The sequence below is a fragment of the Pristis pectinata genome, chromosome 14 (assembly GCF_009764475.1).
Source record: "Pristis pectinata isolate sPriPec2 chromosome 14, sPriPec2.1.pri, whole genome shotgun sequence".
Lineage (NCBI taxonomy): Eukaryota > Metazoa > Chordata > Chondrichthyes > Rhinopristiformes > Pristidae > Pristis > Pristis pectinata.
The window spans coordinates 10,985,857-11,008,253 of NC_067418.1; the positions used below are offsets into that span (position 1 = coordinate 10,985,857).

Consider the following 22,397-nt stretch of genomic DNA (forward strand, 5'->3'; position numbering starts at 1 on the left):
CTTGCCTTTGAAAATGGCACCTGTTGGAGGTGTCTGTGCCCCCTTAGTTACCGAAATGAATGCATGATGCATAGATTTTATTGGTCAGAGAAGGAACCCGGCATTCCAGGGGTGGATCCTAGCTCGACTGGAAAACCAGCATAGGGAAGAGATGCAGAAGGTATTGTCGTCAATACTCGCTCACTAGTCTTTCAGGGAAAAAAAAACTAGTGAATGACTTGACAGTGCAGGCCGCCTTGCATTTCTGTCGAATGGTGCCAAAACTGATTTCAGAGTTCCTGCTGTCAGGAACTGCAAAAGCAGGGACGTCACACTCTTCAGACTTGTTAATTCATCACCATGTTAAGACGGGTACATATATTAACAGTTTGCATCAGTGAATTACCAGCAGAGTCACGCGGAAGACGTCTTCAGCACAAATATAAAACGAAATAACTCAATATATCAATAAAATGTTCAATAAAAGATACATTTTACTGGGAATCGTAATTTGGTTTGTACAAGATAAATTTTGAAGCATTTCCCAAGACAAATTCCAACATTATTAATGCTCCTTTTGCCCACATTTTTCTCAAATGGCTTTGAGCAGAAGGCAGTCTTCAATCTGACTGAGGCTGTATGTACACTTTGACACTAAGAAATGATTTTTTGTCATAGAGCAATACAGCACGGATACAGGCCTTCCGGACCAACGAGACCATGCTGAGCACGGTGCCCACCCAGCTAGTCCCAAGTTCCTGCATTCAGACCATATCCCTCCAAACCCCGCCCCTCCATGTACCTATCCAAGTGCTTCTTAAATGATACTATTGTACCTGCCTCAACCGCTTCCTCTGGCAGCTCGTTCCATATACTCACCACCCTCTGTGTAAAAAAGTTGCCCCTCGGGTCCCTTTTAAATCTTTCTCCTCTTACCCTAAATCTATGCCCCATAGTTTTGGACTTCCCTACCCTGGGGAAAAGACTGTTACCGTCCACTTTATCTATGCCCCTCCTGATTTTATAAACCTCTATAAGAGCACCCCACATTCTCTTACACTCCAAGGAATAAAGAGCTAGCCTGGCCAACCTCTCACTGGAACTCAGGCCCTCTAGTCCTGGCAACATCCTTGTAAATCTTCTTTGCACTCTCTTTCCAGTTTAACCACGTCTTTCCTATAACAAAGTGACCAAAACTGTACACAGTACTCCACCTGCAGCCTCACCAACGACTTACACAACTGCAACATAATATCCCAACTCCTATACCTAATGTCTGGACTGATGAAGGCCAGCGTGCTAAATGCCTATTTCACCACATTTGATATTGCATTGCAAGCTAAATATAGGTGATCGCCATGACTGCAGGAAGCCACAAAAACATGAAAGTTTCAATGAAAGTACAATACTTGGATCAATTAAATAAAACAGCAACAAGCAACCTGCTGGAGGAACTCAGCAGGTCAAGCAGCATCCGTGGAGGGAAACGGACAGTCGACATCTCATGAAACATAAACTGACCACCCCTCTCCATGGAAGCTGCCCGACCCACTGAATTCCTCGAGCATCTTGTTTCTTGCACCAGATTCCAGCATCTGCAGTCTCGTGTCTGCAAATAGAATAAGTTTGGCCACAGCTTCATAGTTTGATTGCTCCATCACTAGTAGCAGTTCTTTCTGCTCCCTGAATTCTAAGCTCCAGAATGTCCTACCAAAACCACTGCTCCTTTTAATATGGGTCTGTCCGACCTACCCCTTTGATTCAGCTTATAATCACCTGTGCTAATATCTCTTTCTGTAACTTGGTGTCAAATTGGATAATAGTTTCTGCAAAGTCCTTTGAGACATTTTAGCACCTTAAAACTGCTGCATGCATGCAAGTTGATGCTGAGAGGAATCTGGCAAGGAAAAGTGAGAGGGAGGGTTCTAAGCATCCTTCCTATCAGCAGCAAATGTGTGTTTTTTTTTCCAGAATAATGAACAACTTGGTCTGGTCATCTAGGAGGCCTGTCCCACACTAATTAACTGAGCTCATGCAAGAATGGGAATTAATCCCGATAGTGCTCAGGTATTTTCTTATCAATCCTTCAGCGACAGTCTCCATGTGGCCAGGGCAAGTAGATCATGGCATCACCTGAAGGTTACAAGAAGTTCTAGAGGAGACAATGATATTGATTTGCATCCAAATGTAGTATGGGACTTCAATCTATGCTTCGAGAGGTTGGTTCTTGAAGTGAAGCCTAGAGCAGTGTCAGCCCATGTTGGGAATGGATCCTTCACTCTGGTAACCCCAAGCACAGTCATGATCAAGAAAATGCAGAACCCCGACACCAATCACAGAACTGGGAACAGATCATCAACTGACAGAAGGAATAGCTTCAACTTTCAAAGGAATTACATAATTTGCTTTGGATGCTTAGAGTATTTCCGCAACATAGTAAGTTGCAGTTGAGGTTAATTCTCTGCTTAAAAGTCAACTATTCTTGTTCACCTCCTCTTCCACACAATCTGCGATCATGTTCAGTCTGCAGCTCCGGAGGGTGGCCACCAGACTGTCCACAGCGGCTTCTTGCCCCTTTTTCTCCTGCCATTCCGTCAGAGTGCTCAGAATCTGAAGTCGCATGTCACGCGGATATTTGTATTCAATTTCCTGAAGGCGAGCATCTTTGAATCCAAGCTTTCTTGCAAACATCCGCCAATCTCTTCCAATGTTGTTATAAATTACATCAATTGCAACATCCAGATCACCTAGAAAATAAAGTGAATTCTTAAAGCTGAGTTATCAAAGAAATCAAGATTTCAAATTTGGCAGTTTAATCAACAGCTTCTCCTCCACATCAAAAGTTTGTTTATTCTCTGCATGTGGCTGAAGACCAGGTAGTAAAATGATTATTGGAATCTTAGTTTAACAGCTTCAAAATGATAAAAGACATAGCAGAGAGTAAAGCAGCCTTTACTGAGAATCAGTCAACATAACGCCACGGCAAACACAGTGAGAATCCCTCCCTCCAGTCATAACCTTCTTTCTCGCAACAACATTCATTAGCACAATGTTATTACAGCGCCAGCGACCAGGGTTCAATTCCGGCCGCCGTCTGTAAGGAGTTTGTACGTTCTCCCTGTATCTGCGTGGGTTTCCTTCGGGTGCTCCAGTTTCCTCCCACATTCCAAAGACGTACTGGTTAGGAAGTTGTGGGCATGCTACGTTGGCGCCAGAAGTGTGGCGACACTTGCGGGCTGCCCCCAGAACACTACGCAAAAGATGCATTTTACTGTGTGCTTCGATGTACATGTGACTAATAAAGATGTCTGATCTTATCTTGATGTAGCGCCTTGAAGCATAATAAAGAACCTGGGAACATCAAACAGAACCCAAGTCCCACTGAGAAATATTATTAGGAGAGGTGACAAACACTTGGTCAATGAGCAATGTTTTAAGCATCTTAAAAAGGGCAGCAAGATTTAGAAGTGGAATTCTAGAGCTCAGGATTGTAGCATCTAACGGTACAGCTGCCACTGATGGCAGATTTAAAATTGAGGATACACCAGAGGCCAGAATTGGAAGAGCAGAAATCTGAGATCCACAGAATTAGAAAGTACTGAATGAATTTTTCCCAACTTGTTTATATTCCACACAAGACTGCCCTAACTTTATCTCCCACATCTCAGTCTTCCAATTCATCTTTCTTGGCAGTAGAGCAAAATAAAGGTTATTCCTTTGCTCTCATTACCTCGTTCTGGTTCCTTTTGAAACCATCTAGACATCTCCTTCCACCACTTTGTGGTAGCAATTTCCCTATTCTAACCTGGATTGGAGAGCATGTCTTATGAGGTTAGGTTGAGTGAGCTAGGGCTTTTCTTTTTGGAGAGGAGGAGGATGGGAGGTGCCTTGATAGAGGTGTACAAGGTAAGAGGCATAGATCGAGTGGACAGTCAGAGACTCTTTCCCAGGGTGACAATGGCTAACATGAGGGGGCATCATTTTAAGGTGATTGGAAGAAGGTATAAGGGGGATGTCAGGGGTAAGTTTTTTTTTACGCAGAGAGTGGCGGGTGTGTGGGACGCACTGCCGGCAGAGGTGGTGGGAGCAGATACATTAGGGACATTTAAGAGACTCTTAGATAGCTGCATAAATGATAGAGAAATGGAGGGCTATGTGGGAGGGAAGGGTTAGGTAGATCTGAGAGCTCTGACTGGAGGTCTGTGAACAGAGGTGTTCTGCAGTTTGTGATATTTGTACGAAAATATAGGTGGGCTGATTAATAAGTTTGGAGATGACTCCACAATTGGTGGAGTTGCGAACAGTGAGGAATTGGTATTGGTTTATTATTGTCACTTGTACCGAGGTACAGTGAAAAACTTGCCTTGCATACTGTTCATGCAGATCAATTCATTACACAGTGCATCAAGGCAGTACAGGGTAAACAATAACAGAATGTAGAGTAAAGTGTCACAGCTACAGAGAAAGTGCAGTGCAGGTGGACAATAAGGTGCAAGGTCATAACGAGGTAGATTGTGAGGTCAAGAGTCCATCTTGAAGGCCATCGAAGTATCCTCAGGATATATATCAGTTGCAGATATGGGTGGAGAAATGGCAGATGGAGTTTAAGCCGGGCAAGTGTGAGGAGTTGCACTTTTGGAGGTCAAATGTAAGGGGAAAGCATCCTGTAAATGGCAGGATCCTTAAGAGCATTGATGTACAGAGGGATCCTGGGCTGCAAGTCCACAACTCCCCAAAAGTGGCAACATATGTATTCGGGATGGTAAAGAAAGCGTACGGCATATTTGCCTACATCGGTCAGGGCATTGAGTACAAGAGTCAGGTAGTCATATTGCAGCTGTAAAAAAACTTTGGATAGGCTGCATTTGAGTGTTATGTGCTGTTCTGGTCACCCCATTACAGGAAAGATGTGGAGTCTTTGGAGAGGGTACAGAAGTTCACCAGGATGCTGCCTAGATTAGAGAGTATTAAGGAGAGGTTGGATCAACTTGGATTGTTTTCTCTGGAGCATCAGAAACAGAGGAGAGCCCTGACAGAGGTTTGTAAAATCATGAGAGGCACAGATAGGGTAGAGAGTGAGAGTCTTTTCCCCAAAGTAGAAATGTCAAATACTAGAGGGAATAGATTTAAGGAGAGAGTGGGTAAGTTTAAAGGAGATGTGCAGGGCTAGTTTTTTTTACACAGAGAGTGGTAGGTGCCTAGAATGCAGTGCTGGGGGTGGTGGTGGGAGTAGAAACCACAGTGGCATTTAGACAGACACACGAACATGTAGGGGATGGAGGGAAATGGATCACGTTAAGGCACTTTTTTTGTGTGTACGTAAATACTCAGAGAAATGACAATAAAGTGAATCTTGAATCAGATGGGATTAGTTCAATTCGGCATCATGGTTGACACAGGTATTGTGAGCCAAAAGACCTGTTCTTGTGCTGTGCTGTTCTATGTTCACCCATACCCCTAGTTTGGCTTTGGATTTTTCTCACTATAACTTAAAGGAAGAATGAACATGTGTTCAGATAGCACCTCCTACGATCTCTGGGTAGCTCAAAGTGCTGAGTTTTCTGTGCTGAGTGTTAATTCGGATTCCCAGCATCAGCAGTTTTTGTGATTTTCATCTTGATGGAAACACTCCACCTAATAGATGACACTGGAAGTTCAGAACTTCAGTACTACATTCAACTGCCAAACTTGATTACTCAAAGACTTTGTAGTTAGCTGAACTAGTTGGCCTGAAGGTTACCAGCATCCTCTTCATTTCAGATTTCCATGATCAGCAGCATCTGCTTTTCTAATTTCAATAGTTCCAAAGACGTATGGGTTAGGAAGTTGTGGGCATGTGTGGCGACACTTATGGGCCAGAACACTCTACGCAAAAGATGTGTTTTGATGTACATGTGACTAATAAAGATACCTTATCTTAAGAGAATCAGAAGTGCACATTGTTTGAAAGCTCAAACCAGTAACTTATTCTGGCCAACACGCACTTGTTAATCATAGAATAGTACAGCACAATACAGGCCCTTCGGCCCACAATGTTGTGCCGACCTTTAAACCTTGCCTAAGACTACCTTCCTCTCACATATCCCTCCATTTTAGATTCCTCCATATGCTTATCTAGCAATCTCTTGAATTTGACCAATGTACCTGCCTCCACCACTACCCCAGGCAGCGCAGTCCATGCCCCAACCACACTGGGTAAAAAACCTCCCTCTGATATCTCCCTTGAACTTCCCACCCATTACTTTAAAGCCATGCCCTCTTGTATTGAGCATTGGTGCCCTGGGAAAGAGGTGCTGGCTGCCCGCTCTATCTATTCCTCTTAATATTTTGTACACCTCTATCATGTCTCCTCTCTATTCCACTTAAAGCCAGCAAGAAACTGCTTGAGGAATCTCTACCTCACTTGGAAGGGCTGTTTTGGTCACCCCAACCCCCATGTTCCTTTCCCACTCTCAACATGCCACTAGGGTTCCTTCTTCTTTTGTTCACCTTTTCCACCCCGATACCAAGAGATTATCCTCCCCACCTGGTTCCATCCCACCCACAAACCCATCCACTTGGCTTTCCTTTCCCCTGGTTCACTTTTCCTTTCCTAGATCCCCTCCATCTGTGCATCACCCTTCCCTTGCCTGGTGCCGCCCATCTCCCCCTTCCCCTCCCCCCTTTTTTTCCTAACTGGCTCCACCTATCAGTTACCAGCCTCATCCCTCCCCCTCACTTCTACTGGCTATCTTCCCTCTCAGCCCCGACCCGAAACGTCGACCATCCCAGACGCTGCTCGGCCCACTTTGTGTTCCTCCAAGCGGTTTCACTTTTGCTCCACTTCCCGGCCTCCTGCGCTTGTGAACGACGAGTTTGGGCAGAGGCGTCAAGGTAGGAGGGTTACCCATTCCTTAGGATAAGGTGCTGCTCCTTTTTTTTTAAAAAAAAAGAAACGTTAGCTTCGCGCCGCCTTACCCGAGTTCGCCCCGACTTCACTCATGGGTTGCTGGAGCTGCTCAGCCCCCCTGTGGAAGGCAGACAGCCTCGCCTCCAGGTCGGGCCTCTTGATGCTCCTCAGGAGCTGGCCCAGGAAGGTGGTGTCTTCGCGGGAGAAGAGGCTGAGCTCCCCCAGCATCTGGAAGAGCTGGATGCCGCTCCCCAGCGTCTCCTGCTTCCTCTTGCCGATGTGGTCCCTGCACAGGAACTTCAGGGAGCTGAGGTTGTCCTGGGACAGGTTCTGGGAGATGTCATTGAGCAGCACATTGAACCTCATGTCCTCGTCGGCCGCCATGGGGAGAGGAGGGTGGTGGTGGTGGGGGGGGGGGGGGGAGAGGCGAGCCCTGGGACTCGATCTGGGGAACCGAGATATAACAACCGGCGCTGGGGTTCGGGCGCCAGAACCAAACCCTGCGCTGCGGACCCGCCCGAAATGACTTCCGCCTTCCTCTTCCGGGCAGCCCGGCTCCGACTCGGGGGCCGCCCAGCGGCCGGGAGGTGGCATTGCACCCGGCCGCTGGGCGCAAGCGCAGGCGCCCGCCTCGGGCCACCCCCCCCCCCCCCCCCCCCCCCGCCGGCGCTCCACCCAGCGGCTGGCCTCTGACATTGCAGCTGGACCCTGACTGCTTCACAGATGCAGGATCTGGAGTGTCAGCTCACCACCCCCCCCCCCCCCCCCCCCCCGCCGGCGCTCCACCCAGCGGCTGGCCTCTGACATTGCAGCTGGACCCTGACTGCTTCACAGATGCAGGATCTGGAGTGTCAGCTCACCACCCCCCCCCCCCCCCCCCCCCGCCGGCGCTCCACCCAGCGGCTGGCCTCTGACATTGCAGCTGGACCCTGACTGCTTCACAGATGCAGGATCTGGAGTGTCAGCTCACCACCCCCCCCCCCCCCCCCCCCCCCCCCGGTCTTCTTGGAGCCACCGTTTGTGGGACTGGTCCATTTGAGCTTCTGGTCAATAGTGACCCTTGCAAGTTAATAGCGTCTACCTGCACTACACTTCGTCTGTAGCTGTGTCACTTTACTCTGTTCTGTTATTGTGTTCACCTGTACTACCTCACTGCACTCTGTACTAACTCAATGTAACTGCACTGTGTAATGAATTGACCTGTACGAACGGTGTGCAAGACAAGTTTTTCACTGTACCTCGGTACAAGTGACAATAATAAACCAATACCAATAATAGTGGACTCTTGGTGAAACTCTAATCACCATTACAGTTCAGCAACATTATGACCACTCTGATCACTTTGCACTAAAATGGACTTTTTGTTCTAATTGTTTTTTTCTTGTGTATAATTTACGTTTTTCTTGCAAGTGCTTCTTATATGATGCTATGTGCCTGTGATGATACTGCAAGTAAGCTTTTCATTGCACCTGTCCATACTTGTACTTGTGCATGTTTGGTATTGGTTTATTGTTGTCACTTGTACCGAGGTACAGTGAAAAACTTGTCTTGCATACCGTTCATACAGATCAATTCATCACACAGTGCATTGAGATAGTACAGGGTAAAAACAGTAAAAGAATACAGAGTAAAGTGTCACAGCTACAGAAGAAGTGCATTGCAGGTAGACAATAAGGTGCAAGGTTGTAACAAGGTAGATTGTGAGGTCAAGAGTCCATTTCATTGTATAAGGGAACCATTCAATAGTCTTATCACAGTTGGATAGAAGCTGTCCTTGAGCCTGGTGGTACGTGCCCTCGGGCTCCTGTATATTCTGCCTGATTGGAGAGGGGAGAAGAGAGAATGACCCAGGTGGGTGTGGTCTTTGATTATGCTGGCTGCTTCGCCAAGACAGCGAGAAATATGGACAGAGTCCATGGTGGGGAGGCTGGTTTTCCGTGATGTGCCGGGCTGTCATCCCAGTACCGAAGGAAAGCAAGGTAACATGCCTCAATGACTACCGACCAGTGGCTCTGACATCCACCATCATGAAGTGCTTTGAGAGGTTGGTCATGGCACGTATGAGAAGGCTAAAGAAATTTGGTTTGTCCCCTTTGACTCTCACCAACTTTTACCGATGTACCATAGAAAGCATCCTATCTGGATGTCTCACAACTTGGTATGGCCACTGCTCTGCCCAGGACCTCAAGAAACTGCAGAGAGTTTCTCTGGTTTCTCTGAGGTGTGATTGGTTTCTTTAGTTGAGGCTTTACAAATGGAATTTAACATTGTATAATCATCAGTGAACATTCCACATCTGAACTTCTGATGGAAGGAAGGTCACTGATGAAACTGAAGATGGTTGGGCCTAGGACACTAGCCAGAGGAAATCTACAGTATAGTTTGGACTGTTTTGCTTGCCCTGCAGTAACCATAACTAACTTCCTTTGTGAAAGTATGACTCCAACAGCTGGAGTATATCCCCCTGCAAGCCATTAACTTCAGCTTTACCGGATACTGAAACTCCTGGATAGAGTGGACGTGGAGAGGATGTTTCCATCAGTAGGAGAGTCTAGCATCAGAAGGCACAGCCTCAGAATAACAGGATGTCCCTTTAGAACTGAGATGAGGAGGAATTTCTTCAGCTAGAGGGTGGTGAATATGTGGACATCGTTGCCACAGGGGGATGTGGAGGCCAAGTCATTGGGTGTATTTAAGGCAGAGATTGATAGGTTCTTGATTGGTGAGGGGGTTACGGGGAGAAGGTGGGAGAATGGGGTTGGAAAAAAATAAAATCAGCCATGATTGAATGGTGGAACAGACACGATGGGCCGAATGGCCTAATTCTGCTTCTATATATTATGGTCTTTAGCAGGGCCCCTTGCTGCCACACACATTTAATTACTGTCTCTATCCACAGCTCTGCTGTTCAGCTTTCTGGTCTGTGTTTGCCTGTGAAAAGGTCTGGAGACGAGCATTCCTGGCGAAAGCTAAATTGGGCATCAGCGGCACGTTAACAGTGAGTACAGGTCACTTGACAGCTTCCATCACTTTGCTGATGATTAAGATTAGACTCATTGGATTTGTCCTGCTTTTGGTGAACAAAATGTACCTGGGTAACAGGATGATAGTGGTCTTCTTTAAAACAGGTGGGAACCTCACATTGAAGCAGCGAGAGGTTAAATATGTCTGCAAATACCTTCGGCAGCTGATCAGACTGATCTTACATTCTCAATGGTGACTGCGGGTTCAGTTGCATTGGAGGCTGTCAGGGTGGCTGGTGATAAACCAATCCCCTTCTGTTCAAAACGTGCACTAAGCTCATGAAGAAGCGATGCGCTGTTGTTGGTGATGCTGTCTGACTTCGTTTTGTAGCCCATTATAGCATGTAAGCCCTGCCACAACTGACGGCTGGTCTGGGACTCAATTTTGGACAGGTATTGTCTCTTGGCATCTCTGATAGCTTTACGGAGGTCATATCTTGACTTTGATATTGCCTTTGACATTGGAATTGGTTTATTATTGTCACATGTACTGAGACACAGTGTAAAACTTAGTTTTGCAAGCCATCCATACAGATCATGTATGCGATGGGTAGGTGATAGTGTTGGCATGAACAGTTCTGGAGCGCAGGTCTTCAATTACTGTGTGGGTCAAAAAACCTTTCTGTATCCAGTGCTATCAGCCGTTTTTTGAAATCATATTGAGTGAATCCAGTTGGCCGAGGATTCACTTTTGTGCAGGTGGGGATCTTGGGAAGAAGCCAAGATGGATTATCCTGCTAGCTGACCTTTAGCACCAACTTGCTGTGCACTTCCATTGTTGAGGATGGGGATGTGTTTGGGGCCTCTTCCTCAGATTCAGATTAACTTATTGTCATATACACCAGGGTGCAATGAAATTTCTTGCTTGCACGAAGCTCAAAGAGTAAATGGTATATGTAGTAATAATAAATACAACAATAGATACAGTGAGCTCAAAACAACAGAGTGGTGCTAAGACTGTAGTGGAATCAGATGCAGTGCAAAAAGAAGTGCTAAAGTGACAATAATGGAATAGCCAAGAGAGGTAGAATTGAGAGTCTGACTGAGAGAGGTAGAATTGAGACTCCTGCTGTCTGATACATTATCTTCCACTATTCAAGACCAGAAGTGGCAGTATACCAGAGCTGCTGTCTGATACTTTGGTTGCATGATTGCTTGGTTCTGTATATTGCATGTTTTTCCATATAGCTCACATGTAGTCCTGCATTGCACCTCATTGCACCTGGTGCTGCTCCTAGCCTGCCTTCTGCATTTCTCATTGAGCCATGGTCATCGCCTAGCTTGTTGGTAATGGTAGAGTGTGGGATCTGTCAGTCCATGAGATTGTGCTGATACACGTTTCTGCTGCTGCTTGTGGTCCACAGCACCTCATGGATGTCTAGTTTTAAGTTGCCAGATCTGTTCTGAGTCTTTCCCAATTATTGGTATTGGTTTTGGTATTGGTTTATTATTGTCACTTGTACCGAGGTACAGTGAAAAGCTTGTCTTACAAACCGATCATACAGGTCAATTCATTACACAGTGCAGTTACGTTGAGTTAGTACAGAGTGCATTGATGTAGTACAGGTAAAAACAATAACAGTACAGAGTAAAGTGTCACAGCTACAGAGAAAGTGCAGTGCAATAAGGTGCAAGGTCACAACAAGGTAGATCGTGAGGTCATAGCCCATCTCATTGTATAAGGGAACCGTTCAATAGTCTTATCACAGTGGGGTAGAAGCTGTCCTTGAGCCTGGTGGTACGTGCCCTCAGGCTCCTGTATCTTCTACCCAATGGAAGAGGAGAGAACAGAGAATGTCCCGGGTGGGTGGGGTCTTTACCGTGATAATTTCCCAATTACCATGATCCACAAGATGATGGAGCATGCCCTTGGTGAGAAAACGGTACTTTGCTTCCACAAAGACCGTGTAGTGACCACTTCTTTCAATGGACAGGCGCATCTTCCACAGGTGGATGGGGGATGATGAGACTTGCTTGTGTTGGCCCACACAGTACGTGCTACAGACTGGGCCTAGCAGCTGTGTCCTTCAGGAGTCAGCCAGCTTGGTCAGTGATAGTGCTACCAAGCCACTCTTCTCTTGGTAATGGACATTCAAGCTCCTCCACCAACCCCCCCCCCCCCCCCCCCCACATTGTTATTCTGCACCCTTGCTATGTTTAGTGTGAGGGAGATCTCCCTTGGTGTTCTTTGAAGGAATGCCACAGGATTTTTTAATGCCCATCTGTGAGTGAGGGATAAGTTCATCCAGTGTGTCAAATGATATAAATTGTTATTACAGTAGTGTAGTGGTTAGCGTAACGCTATTACAGTGCCAGCGACCCGGGTTCAATTCTAGCTGCTGTCTGTAAGGGGTTTGTACGTTCTCCCTGTGACTGCGTGGGTTTCCTCCGGGTGCTCCGGTTTCCTCCCACATTCTAAAGACGTGCGGGTTAGGAAGTTGTGGGCATGCTATGTTGGTGCCAGAAGCGTGGCAACGCCTGTAGGCTTTGTCCAGAACATTCTATGCAAAAGATGCATTTCACTGTGTGTTTCAATATATGTGACTAATAAAGATATCCATCCCTCCATCCCTCCCTCCCCTCCCTCCCTCCCTTGATCAGGGAAATCTAATCAACAAAGTGGCACCTCGCTGAGTTTCTATAACTGGCTAGTACTGCTGATCAATCCACGGAGAGAAAGAGAAGTTTCTATTTATATCTTAATTTATTTTAGTTTTCTGCTCTCCATTATGTTCCACATTTACTAAGATGAACTTTTCTTGGGTCTAAGTTCCATTCTATAACCAAACCATTAGGGGGTGCAACAGAATGGGACTGAGTGATAGTCTCAGGATCACTATACTTAAGACTAATTAAACATCTCTACTCCCTGCATTCACGAGATGTGCTGAACATACTGCAGAATTGTTGCCGTGCAGAAGTTTTAAGTAACATATTGCACTCTTGCAGTTCCTTATTTAAATTGGTTTATTATTGTCACACGTACCAAGGTACAGTGGTAAACTTTGTCTTGCATGCCATCCATACAGACCACTTCATTACATCAGTGCATTGAGGTAGTACAAGGGAAAACGATAACAGCATGTAGAATAAAATGTAGTAATTCTTAGGCTCGTAGAATTTAGATTTAAAAGAGTAGGATAGTTATAATAGAAGTAATGAGTAGATCTGCAGAGAGCAGCTTGCAATGAGTGACCACGCTCACTGAACCTTTGATGCAAACTGGCCTAATGCTTAAATGATATCAGATCAGAAGAAAGCAGTGGAATTTGAACCGATTTCTCCAACTTCCGGTAACCACTCCCCTCTGTACCCATTTTTTTCCTTATCCCATCAGCCCCCATCTCTTTCGCCTCCCCCACTCTCTCCTTCTGCCCAGCACCCCCACACCCCACCAGTTCCCTTCCCCACCTCCTTCCCCTTATTCCATGGTCCACTGTCCTCTCCTGTCAGATTGCACCTTCTTCAGCCCTTTGTCACTTCCACCTATCACCTCCCAGCTTCTTGAATCATTCCCACTCTCCTGCCCTCCTCCACCCACCATCACCTGCCTAGCACCCCCCCCCCCACCCTCTTTCCCCCACCTCCCCCACACCTGGATCCACCTGTCACCTGCCCGTTCTTGCTCCACCCCTTCCCTCCACCGTTTTATACTGACTATCTCCAATCCAGATGAAGGGTCTCGACTGGAAACGCCAACTGTCTTTTTCCCTCCATAGATGCTGTCTGACCCATTGAGTTCCTCCAGTACTTTGTGTGTTGTTACAGTGAAATCAGACACCAACTAGACTTAAGACTGGAGTTTAATTTTAAATTTGAGTTTAATGAGGTCATATGGGAATAAATGCATTGCAGGAAATACAAAGAATGTGATGGTTTTAAAGTGGATAACGTGATGAAATAAGTGATACCAGGGAGAGGTATCCCAGCTGTGTTGGCTTTTCTTGTTCTGGGGCCAGAACATTATGAACTGGGGTCCTATTTCACAGACTTGTGAAACATTTTAAGTTGACTCTGTAGGCCTGTACTGAGGGAGCACTGTCCCATTGGAGGTGCTATCTTCCTAATGAGATATTAAACTGGAGCCAATCTACGCTCCAGAATTTAATGATCACTGTTCCAATAACTGTGTGTTCATTCCTCTGACATTGCAGAAGAGTAGAGAAGTGAAGGAAGTGGTTCATTCACACAGGCTAATAAACTTGTGGTTACATACATACTGGAAATTGTGGTCACAATTATCAAAGGATTCTGAATGTAAATTAGCTTCCTGAGTTAATATCAAATTGTGACATATCAGCTATAAATTCCCCAATCACAAACAGTTCATAAAGACTTGCTATGAAATAACTTTGTACTATCTTCTGTATATTAAGCCAATCTACTAATTATTTGACAGTAAATTAACATAACTGCTTTAGCGGTCTGCACTGTTAATTAACCCGTCCACTGATTATTTACTAACTGAAGTAATCAAACTGCCTCTTACCTTCTGTTAGCCTGCATAATAATTTCCATATTTAATTTTTTGTTCAGTTGCAGTTAACTTTGATATTAAAATTAAACAGCTGTGGGTTCATAACTTTACTGTCTGAATGTTAATGATTGAGAAGGAACATAGAACAGTACAGCACAGACCAGGCCCTTCGGCCCACAATGTTGTGCCAACATAGCTAATCCCTCCTACCTACAGAATGCCCATATCCCTCTATTTTCCTCTCATTCATGTGCAGAAGGAGTTATTTAATTCACTAAATATTTATTATGTTAATCAGTATGGTGTCATTGCAAATGTATTGTAAACTAGTTGATGGAATAAAGTTGACTGCTAACTGCAGCAGTGGTGGTGAACCCCTGATTAGGGCCTGGAATAGGTGGGTTGTCTGATCTTGCACAGTCCCTTGGGGTGGAAGACGACTTGCTTCCATTTCCAGTTTTGTGGGTTCTGAGGTGGCCAATGATTCTAATGTGGGAAGTGTAGACTCTTGCACAGATAGAGCAGGAGGTGATCAGAGTGGGTGGGTGGGTAGTTTGAGGTGGTGCGCTCCTTCCACTGTTACGGACTCAGTGAAAGTCCCTTTAAGATAGAGAGTGTGTGTGTATGTGTGTGGGGCGTGCTTACGTCAATAGAAGATAAAGGACGTAATGACGTTGTTGAAGAAGTTAGAAGAAGGAGGAGAGAGAGAGAGAGAGAAGGGAGAGAGACACCAGCCTGCTAGTTTTCTCTATCGATGGATGAGAAACAATAACTGTGTCTGCCACTGAAATCCATGTATGGAAGTTGGAAGTAATCCGGTGGAATTCACTTTGTTGCTGACCTGTAGAAGGAAACAGGTATTTGTGTGTGGACGACCACGATTCGGATGCTTTTCGGGGTGAGGAAGTCACTACCGAGTAAACACTGAAGTATCGTTTGGGTTCCATCGTGGAACATTTGGATTTCGTATTTACTCTCCCTATGTTTCTCTACATCTATGTCTTATCTTCAGACAACGGTGGTTGTTGAAGAAGCCCTTGCTCATGTTTCACCTTATGGCTTGTGGAACTGAACTTTAAGAACCATTCCGGAACTTGGAGTTTGGGACTTTGTCACACACACACACGACGAGTTTAGTTTTGGGGTTAATGTTCAAGGTTTAACATTTTTGAATTCTAACATACTAACATTTTTACTTTTAATTTACGTATTATCATAAGTAGTGATTAATAAAATAGTTTTTAAAACTGAATCATGCTCAGTGTGTTTCTTTTGTTGCTGGTTCCTGACACCGCCCTTTGTATTGGGCTGCTGTATGTTTTGTGGTGCATGGCCTCGAGGTTCTCCATACTGTTCTGAATGTCATTCCTCACTTTTGAGCAGTCCCGGGCCACAGGAATCAGTGGGGGAACATTGCACTACGTCAAGGAAGCTTTGAGCACATCCCCCAAATCTTTCTGGAAAATCTCCTCCCACGTCAAACCTCAGAACAGTGTCTATTTCAGGATTTGTCTTATGAGGAAAGGTTAGATTTGTAGCCATTGGAATCTAGAATTGAAGTAGACTTGATTAAAACCTACAAGATCCTGAGGAGTCTTGACAGAGAGGATGGCACAGTAGTGTAGAGGCAGGCACACTTCCAATGCCAACATAGCATGCCCACAACTTCCTAACCTGTACGTTTTTTTTGAAATGTGGGAGGAAACCGGAGCACCCGGAGGAAACCCACGCAGTCACGGGGAGAACGTACAAACTCCTTACACACAGCAGCCAGAATTGAACCCGGGTCACTGGCGCTGTAAAGCGTTATGCTAACCACTACTGTGCCTAATTCGCATGTTTGAATGTTTAGAGGTTTAGAAGTGTAATGAATTGATCTGTACGAACGGTATGTAGGACAAGTTTTCTTCAATGTACCTCTGTACATGACAATAATAAACCAATACCAATACCAATCACACTGTCTACCTCCATGAATAATCAGTAACTGCCTGAAACACTTTTTCAGCCACTTTTAAATAGATTGAATTTGGATACAAAAATTGAAGGAAATATAGTTCTGTGATTGCTCAAACTCAGTCAGCATGGGATGCCTCTGAGACATATGGCATTCATTTATTTTAACTGTTGGGCAATGTATATGTATTCTTGTATCTACTATATACACACATTATTTGGTTTAAAACCCATCAGCTTCTGCTGTCTTTTTTGGTTTCATTTGGCAGCCAGTTAGTGGATTTCAGCTTTGGTTTGCTCTTCCATTTAATTAACAGAATGAAGCACTTCAGATCACACATCCATTTAAAAAAAATATTATGGTTATAGCACTCCCATCTGACACTACACATGCAGTCTTTGAGGGTGATCAATCACACTTCAGGCAGTGCTTTCAAATATTGAAATTGTATCAATAAGGAGAAAAGAAAGGCAGATAAAGGCTTTGGAGACACAAGAGACTGCAGATGCTGGCATTTAGATCTAAAAGCAAACCCCTGGAGGAACTCAGAAGATCAGGCAACATCTGTGGAGAGAAATGGACAGTCGACATTTTGGGTCGAGACCCTTCAACTGGACTGGAAATAAAGTCTTTGAATGGTGTCAGATTTGTGTTAACCTTTAGCCTAAAAGTTACAACCTTATTTTGCTCTAACAGCGGACTTGCACTCTATATTAAATTACTTCTTCCTTATAACATCATAACACAGCACAATGCCCAGCTTGCTTTAGGAAATGTTATCTTACAAAATAAATACATGATCATATCACACAATCCCCGTTTACCTGTCTGGAATTTATAGTTTCCAACATTTCCCAGCAAACGTCCTCTGCTCTTCCTATTTCCAGTGTTACTGGAAGATCCTTTAGCCCTTGTGCTCCTGTACTCTGTTCTCTTTCTAATACTTCCCTCACTGTCTGCCCATTAGGTACACATCCACACTAATCCCATTTACCAGCACTGGACCTGTGCCTTGGTGATTCGAGTGCTTGTTGTGATGCTTTTTAACTGTTGTGAGACTACCTGCTTCCACCTCCCCAATAGTCATCTTAACTTTTTGACTGTGACTCTGATCATGTCCTATATCTTCCTGCAAGACATATTTTGTTCTATCTCCTTGGAATAATAGCTACATTAAAGATGAATTTAAATATAAGTTGCTGTTCTTCCAGTGTTGTTTATCTGACCATACACCAGTATTGTGAATATTCCCAGCGTGAGATACATTGGAGAAAATTGCAAGGTCAAAGTCGAGTTTATTGTCATATGCACAAGTGCAATGAAAAACTTGCTTGCAGCAGCATCACAGGCACATAGCAACAGATGAGCACCATTCACAAGAAAACGACATGAATTAAACATAAATGATACACATAATTAAACATAAATTTTTACAAGAAAAACAATTATAACAAAAAAAAACAAAGTCCATTGCAGTACAAAGTGGTCATAGTGTTGCAAAAATGAGGTAGTGATTAGGGTTGTGCAGGTTGGTTCAAGAACTGAATGGTTGAAGGGAAGTAGCTGTTCTTGAACTTGGTGGTGTGGGACTTCAGGCTCCTGTACCTCCTGCCCAATGGTCGCTGCAAGTAGATGGCATAGCCCGGATGGTGGGGATCTTTGATGGATGTTGCCTTTGTTGGATTCGACTGTTTTAAGTAGTTTTTAACATGTATAGTGTTTAATACACCTCAAGCGGCTGTACAAGGAATGGCCGCTTCTCAGCGTATTGGTTCGTCCATTAAGTGAATGTGTGCTTTCTCATTGGTTGGTTTTGCCACAGGTTTTCTGATTGGACTATTGTTAGGTAAGGGCAGGAATGGTAGTGTAGTTGTTAGCGTAACACTTTGCAGCGCCAGTGACCCGGGTTCAATTCTGGCCACTGTAAGGAGTTTGTACGTTCTCCCCGTGTGTCTGCGTGGGTTTCCTCCGGGTGCTCCGGTTTCCTCCCACATTCCAAAGACGTACAGGTTAGGAAGTTGTGGGCATGCTATGTTGGTACCAGAAACGTGGCCACACTTGTGGGCTGCCTGCCATGTGCTCTGTAACTGTTTCTTTGTTTTAAATTTTTCCAATAAAACTTTGTTAAGCACCAAGTTGTTTTCCTTGGACTCCTGAAAGAACCTGCAGATTCGAAAATAACCAGATCCGACACCTCCTTGAGGCAGTGCCTCCTATAGATGCTACTGATGGTGGGGAGGGATGTGCCTGTGATGTATTGGGCTGAGTCCACTACTCTCTGCAGCTTCTTCCATTCCTGAAGGCATTTGAGCCAGGAGAACTCACTCCACGTTTACTACTTCGAATAGAAAGGACACAAAAACATTAGAGATAGAAGCAGCAGTATCCATATGTCTCCTTAAGCCTGCTCCACCATTGAGTAAGGCTTTGTTTGATCTTGTGCCTCATCTGCTTTGCAGACTTATGTTCTCGTACCCTTGGTGTCTAACAGTCTAAGAACATCGTACTTGACTTTAATCAATGACCGTTGAAACAGATAATTCCAAAGACGTGCAACAGTTCGTGTAAAGAAATTTTTGCTCGGCTTGATCCTAAATGGCTGAACCCTTCTCCTGAGTTCGTGTCTCTTAGATGTATGGTCTCCAGATCGAGGAAGTAGCCTCTCAGCATCTATTCATCACTTCCTCTCAGAACCCTGTGGCTCAATGTGGAAGTGTGAACATTTCCAGTAAGTAATGTTTGCAGTTTCCAAATGAGCATCATCTGGCAGTAAAGATCAAGTTAGGTGCTTGAATATTTGGATTATATTTTTCTCCATTCCTTAATGTGCTATGATTCAGTCCATATTAGGCTTACTGGGTTCAATCATTGCAATGCAAAATCTCAATAAATATTGCTTCTATTCTGCTTGTAGTTTTCATTCACTCCACTTTGTAGAGGGGAAACTGGGGACACAGTGTACAACCTTTGTTTCAATAGCTGTTCGAGACACAAGAGACTTCAGATGCTGGAATCTGTTGATGCAGGGTGTTGACCCAAAACGTGGACAATTTCATACCCCCCCCGCCCCCAAAGATGCTGCTTGACCCACTGAGTACTTTCAGTGGTCTGTTTTTTTTGTTTAATAGCTGTTCATTGATTCGGTTCACAATATTAAATGAGGGCCTGTTTGTTTGGATCTCAGAAAGAATATCCTTAAGGATTTCCATATTTCCATGACGTGTTACATCTGTCTACTAGTCTGACAGATCCTGTATCTGCAGTTTCTGCATCAAAAGCCAAATGCCCTGGGAATTTGCATTCTTGTTCAGCAGAATTTAACAACAGATATGCATGCTGATTTATTTGACACTGCCCACTAATCTTATGATTTAGTAATCCTGGACAAGGTCAGTAGCTTGTTTGAGGGTGTTTGATGGAGAATAGGTACTAGGGGAATTATTAGCATTTTCAGTTGTGTGTCATTAAATCCCAGGAGTCCATGATCTCCCATGCAGGGCATGAATATAGAACCATAGAAAACTACAGCACAGAAAACAGGCCATTTGGCCCTTCTAGTCTGTGCCGAAACATTATTCTGCTGGTCCCATTTACCTGCCCCCAGCCCATACCCCTCCAGACCTCTCTCGTCCATGTATCTATCCAATTTACTCTTAAAAGTTAAGAGCGAGCCCTCATTTACCACATCAGATGGCAGCCCATTCCACACTCCCACCACTCTTTGAGTGAAGAAGTTCCCTCTAATGTTCCCCCTAAAACCTTTCCCCTTTCACCCTAAAGCCATGTCCGTTTGTACTTATCTCTCCTAATCTAGGTGGAAAGAGCCTACTTGCATTAACCCTGTCTATACCACTCATCATTTTATAAACCTCTATCATATCTCCCCTCATTCTTCTCCGTTCCAAGGAATAAAGTCCTAACATGCTCAATCTTTCCTTATAACTCAACTCCTGAAGACCCGGCAACATATCTCTAAATCACATGGCAGAATGTACCACTGATGTGCAAATGGAAATTAAGAGTATCTTCAATATATAACTGTGACAATCAGTAACAGACTCGATCTCACGATCTACCTTGTTGTGACCTTGCACCTTATTGCACTGCACTTTCTCTGTAGCTGTGACACTTTACTCTGTACTGTTATTACTTTTACCTGTACTGCCTCAATGCACTCTGTACTAACTCAATGTAACTGCACTGTGTAATGAATTGACTTATACGATCGGTATGCAAGACAAGTTTTTCACTGTACCTTGGTATAAGTGACAATAATATACCAATACCAATACTCTGAAACACACATGAACCCACTGTGCAATCCCGAAGGAGGAATCACAGTGAATCACTCTGCCACCCCAAGCACAGTTAATATTTCTTCAGCAAACCTGTCTGAAATTATAGTTTTCGATCTGCATTTTTGTAGTAACTTAAGTGCAGTGAAACATCTTGGGGTGCCTCACAGGAACAACATGCACTAGTTCACAATGAATTATATAAAGAGATAGCACATAAGGTCAATTGAACATTCTCTAGTTCAAAAAAAATCAGGTCTCTTCCCTCTTCACTTTATCTGCTATATGAATGTAGACTTTTAAACTTTATGCTGCTCATAGATCTTGGCTTAAACTGGAAAAATTCCTTAACTTTGCTTCTAATTTGCATCCCTCCCTCACGTTCACATGGATTTCCTCCAGCTCATCCCAAAGCAGACACTTTAGTCCAAACTCTGGCATGGAAGGATATTACCAGGCCGACAAAGGAAAAATCACAGCATCATACAGCACAGTAACGGGCCCTTCGGCCCACGACCTCCATACTGACCTTTTTGCTCATCTACGCTAATCCCATTTGCCTGCATTAGGAATGTATTCTAGGTGGCATGGCTTTAAAGTGAAAGGGGGAAAGCTTAAAGGAGATTTATGAGGTGAGTTTTTTTACACAGGGAGTGGTGGGCGCCTGGAACGTGCTGCCAGGGGTAGCAGTGGAAGCAGATACAATAATGGTGTTTAAGAAGCATTTAGACAGACACATGAGCAGGCAGGGAATAGAGGGATATGGACCTCGTGCAGGCAGATGGGATTAGTTTAAATTGGCGTCGTGGTCAGCACAGACAGCGTGGGCCGAAGAGCCTGTTCCTGTGCTGCTCTGTTCTCTGTACTGGATGCACACAGAGGACCAGTGTAAACAGCGGAGGGAGTTGCACCTTCTCACAGACTTCACACCCACCCATCCTGATGGCCTCCTCCTGAAGTAGAAGAGTCTGTGGTTCCCACATTGGTCTCGTTAGTCATCTCATAAACCCACAAAACTGGAGTGGAAGTGAGTCATCCTAAGAAGAAGAACTAAATTCCCACTTACCCTTGATTAAACGCTCTCCCTTCTGCTTCCTACAACTCCATTCACCTGGTTTCTCTGTTGAATCTGTTCTGAAGAAGTCACTGTCCACACCAGTGATTCCTCAAGTAAGGATTCCCCTCCCTGTGGTTGATGGGTGTTCACTTGTGGCCTCCCCATTTCTTTATTCTACCTTAGAGTCATTGGCTGCTACAGCGCAGAAACAGGACCTTCGGCCCATCTAGTCCATGCCGACCTGATCTTCTGTTTAGTCCCATCTACCTGCACCCGGACCATATCCCTCCAGACTCCTCCCATCCTTGTACCTATCCAAACCTCTCTTAAATGGTACAATTGAACCCGCATTCACCACTTCCACTGGCAGCTCGTTCCACACTCGCACCACCCTCTGAGTGAAGAAGTTTCCCCTCAGATTCCCCTTATATATTTCACTATTCACCCTAAATCCATGTCCTCTAGTTCTAGTTTCACCCAGCCTGAGGGGAAAAAGCCTGCATGCATTCACCCTATCTATACCCCTCATAATTTTGTATACCTCTATAAGATCTCCCCTTATTCTCCTGCGCTTCAGGGAATAGAGTCCCAACCTATCCCCTATAACTCAGGTCCTCAAGTCCCGGCAACATCCATGTAAATTTTCTCTGCACTCTTTCAAGTTTATTGATATCCTTCCTGTAGGTAGGTGACCAGAAATGCAAACAATACTCCAAAATC

The 22,397-nt window shown here is 44.6% G+C and overlaps 1 protein-coding gene and 1 long non-coding RNA gene across 2 annotated transcripts in view; one reads left to right on the forward strand and one right to left on the reverse strand.

The window, feature by feature from the left end:
- Positions 1–455: 455 nt before the first annotated feature.
- Positions 456–7,426, reverse strand: fadd (Fas (tnfrsf6)-associated via death domain). Its single transcript, XM_052029185.1, has 2 exons — positions 6,937–7,426; positions 456–2,726 (listed from the first exon to the last, which is right to left on the reverse strand). Exons 1-2 carry the CDS (start codon positions 7,250–7,252, stop codon positions 2,452–2,454), a joined length of 591 nt encoding a protein of 196 aa, XP_051885145.1. The 5' UTR covers positions 7,253–7,426; the 3' UTR covers positions 456–2,451.
- LOC127577710 (uncharacterized) overlaps positions 6,755–22,397 on the forward strand; it is a 102,306-nt gene continuing 86,663 nt past the window's right edge. The window contains exons 1-2 of the long non-coding RNA XR_007957430.1: positions 6,755–6,852; positions 9,768–9,866. This is a non-coding gene — a long non-coding RNA (uncharacterized LOC127577710). The remainder of the gene's footprint in view (positions 6,853–9,767; positions 9,867–22,397) is intronic.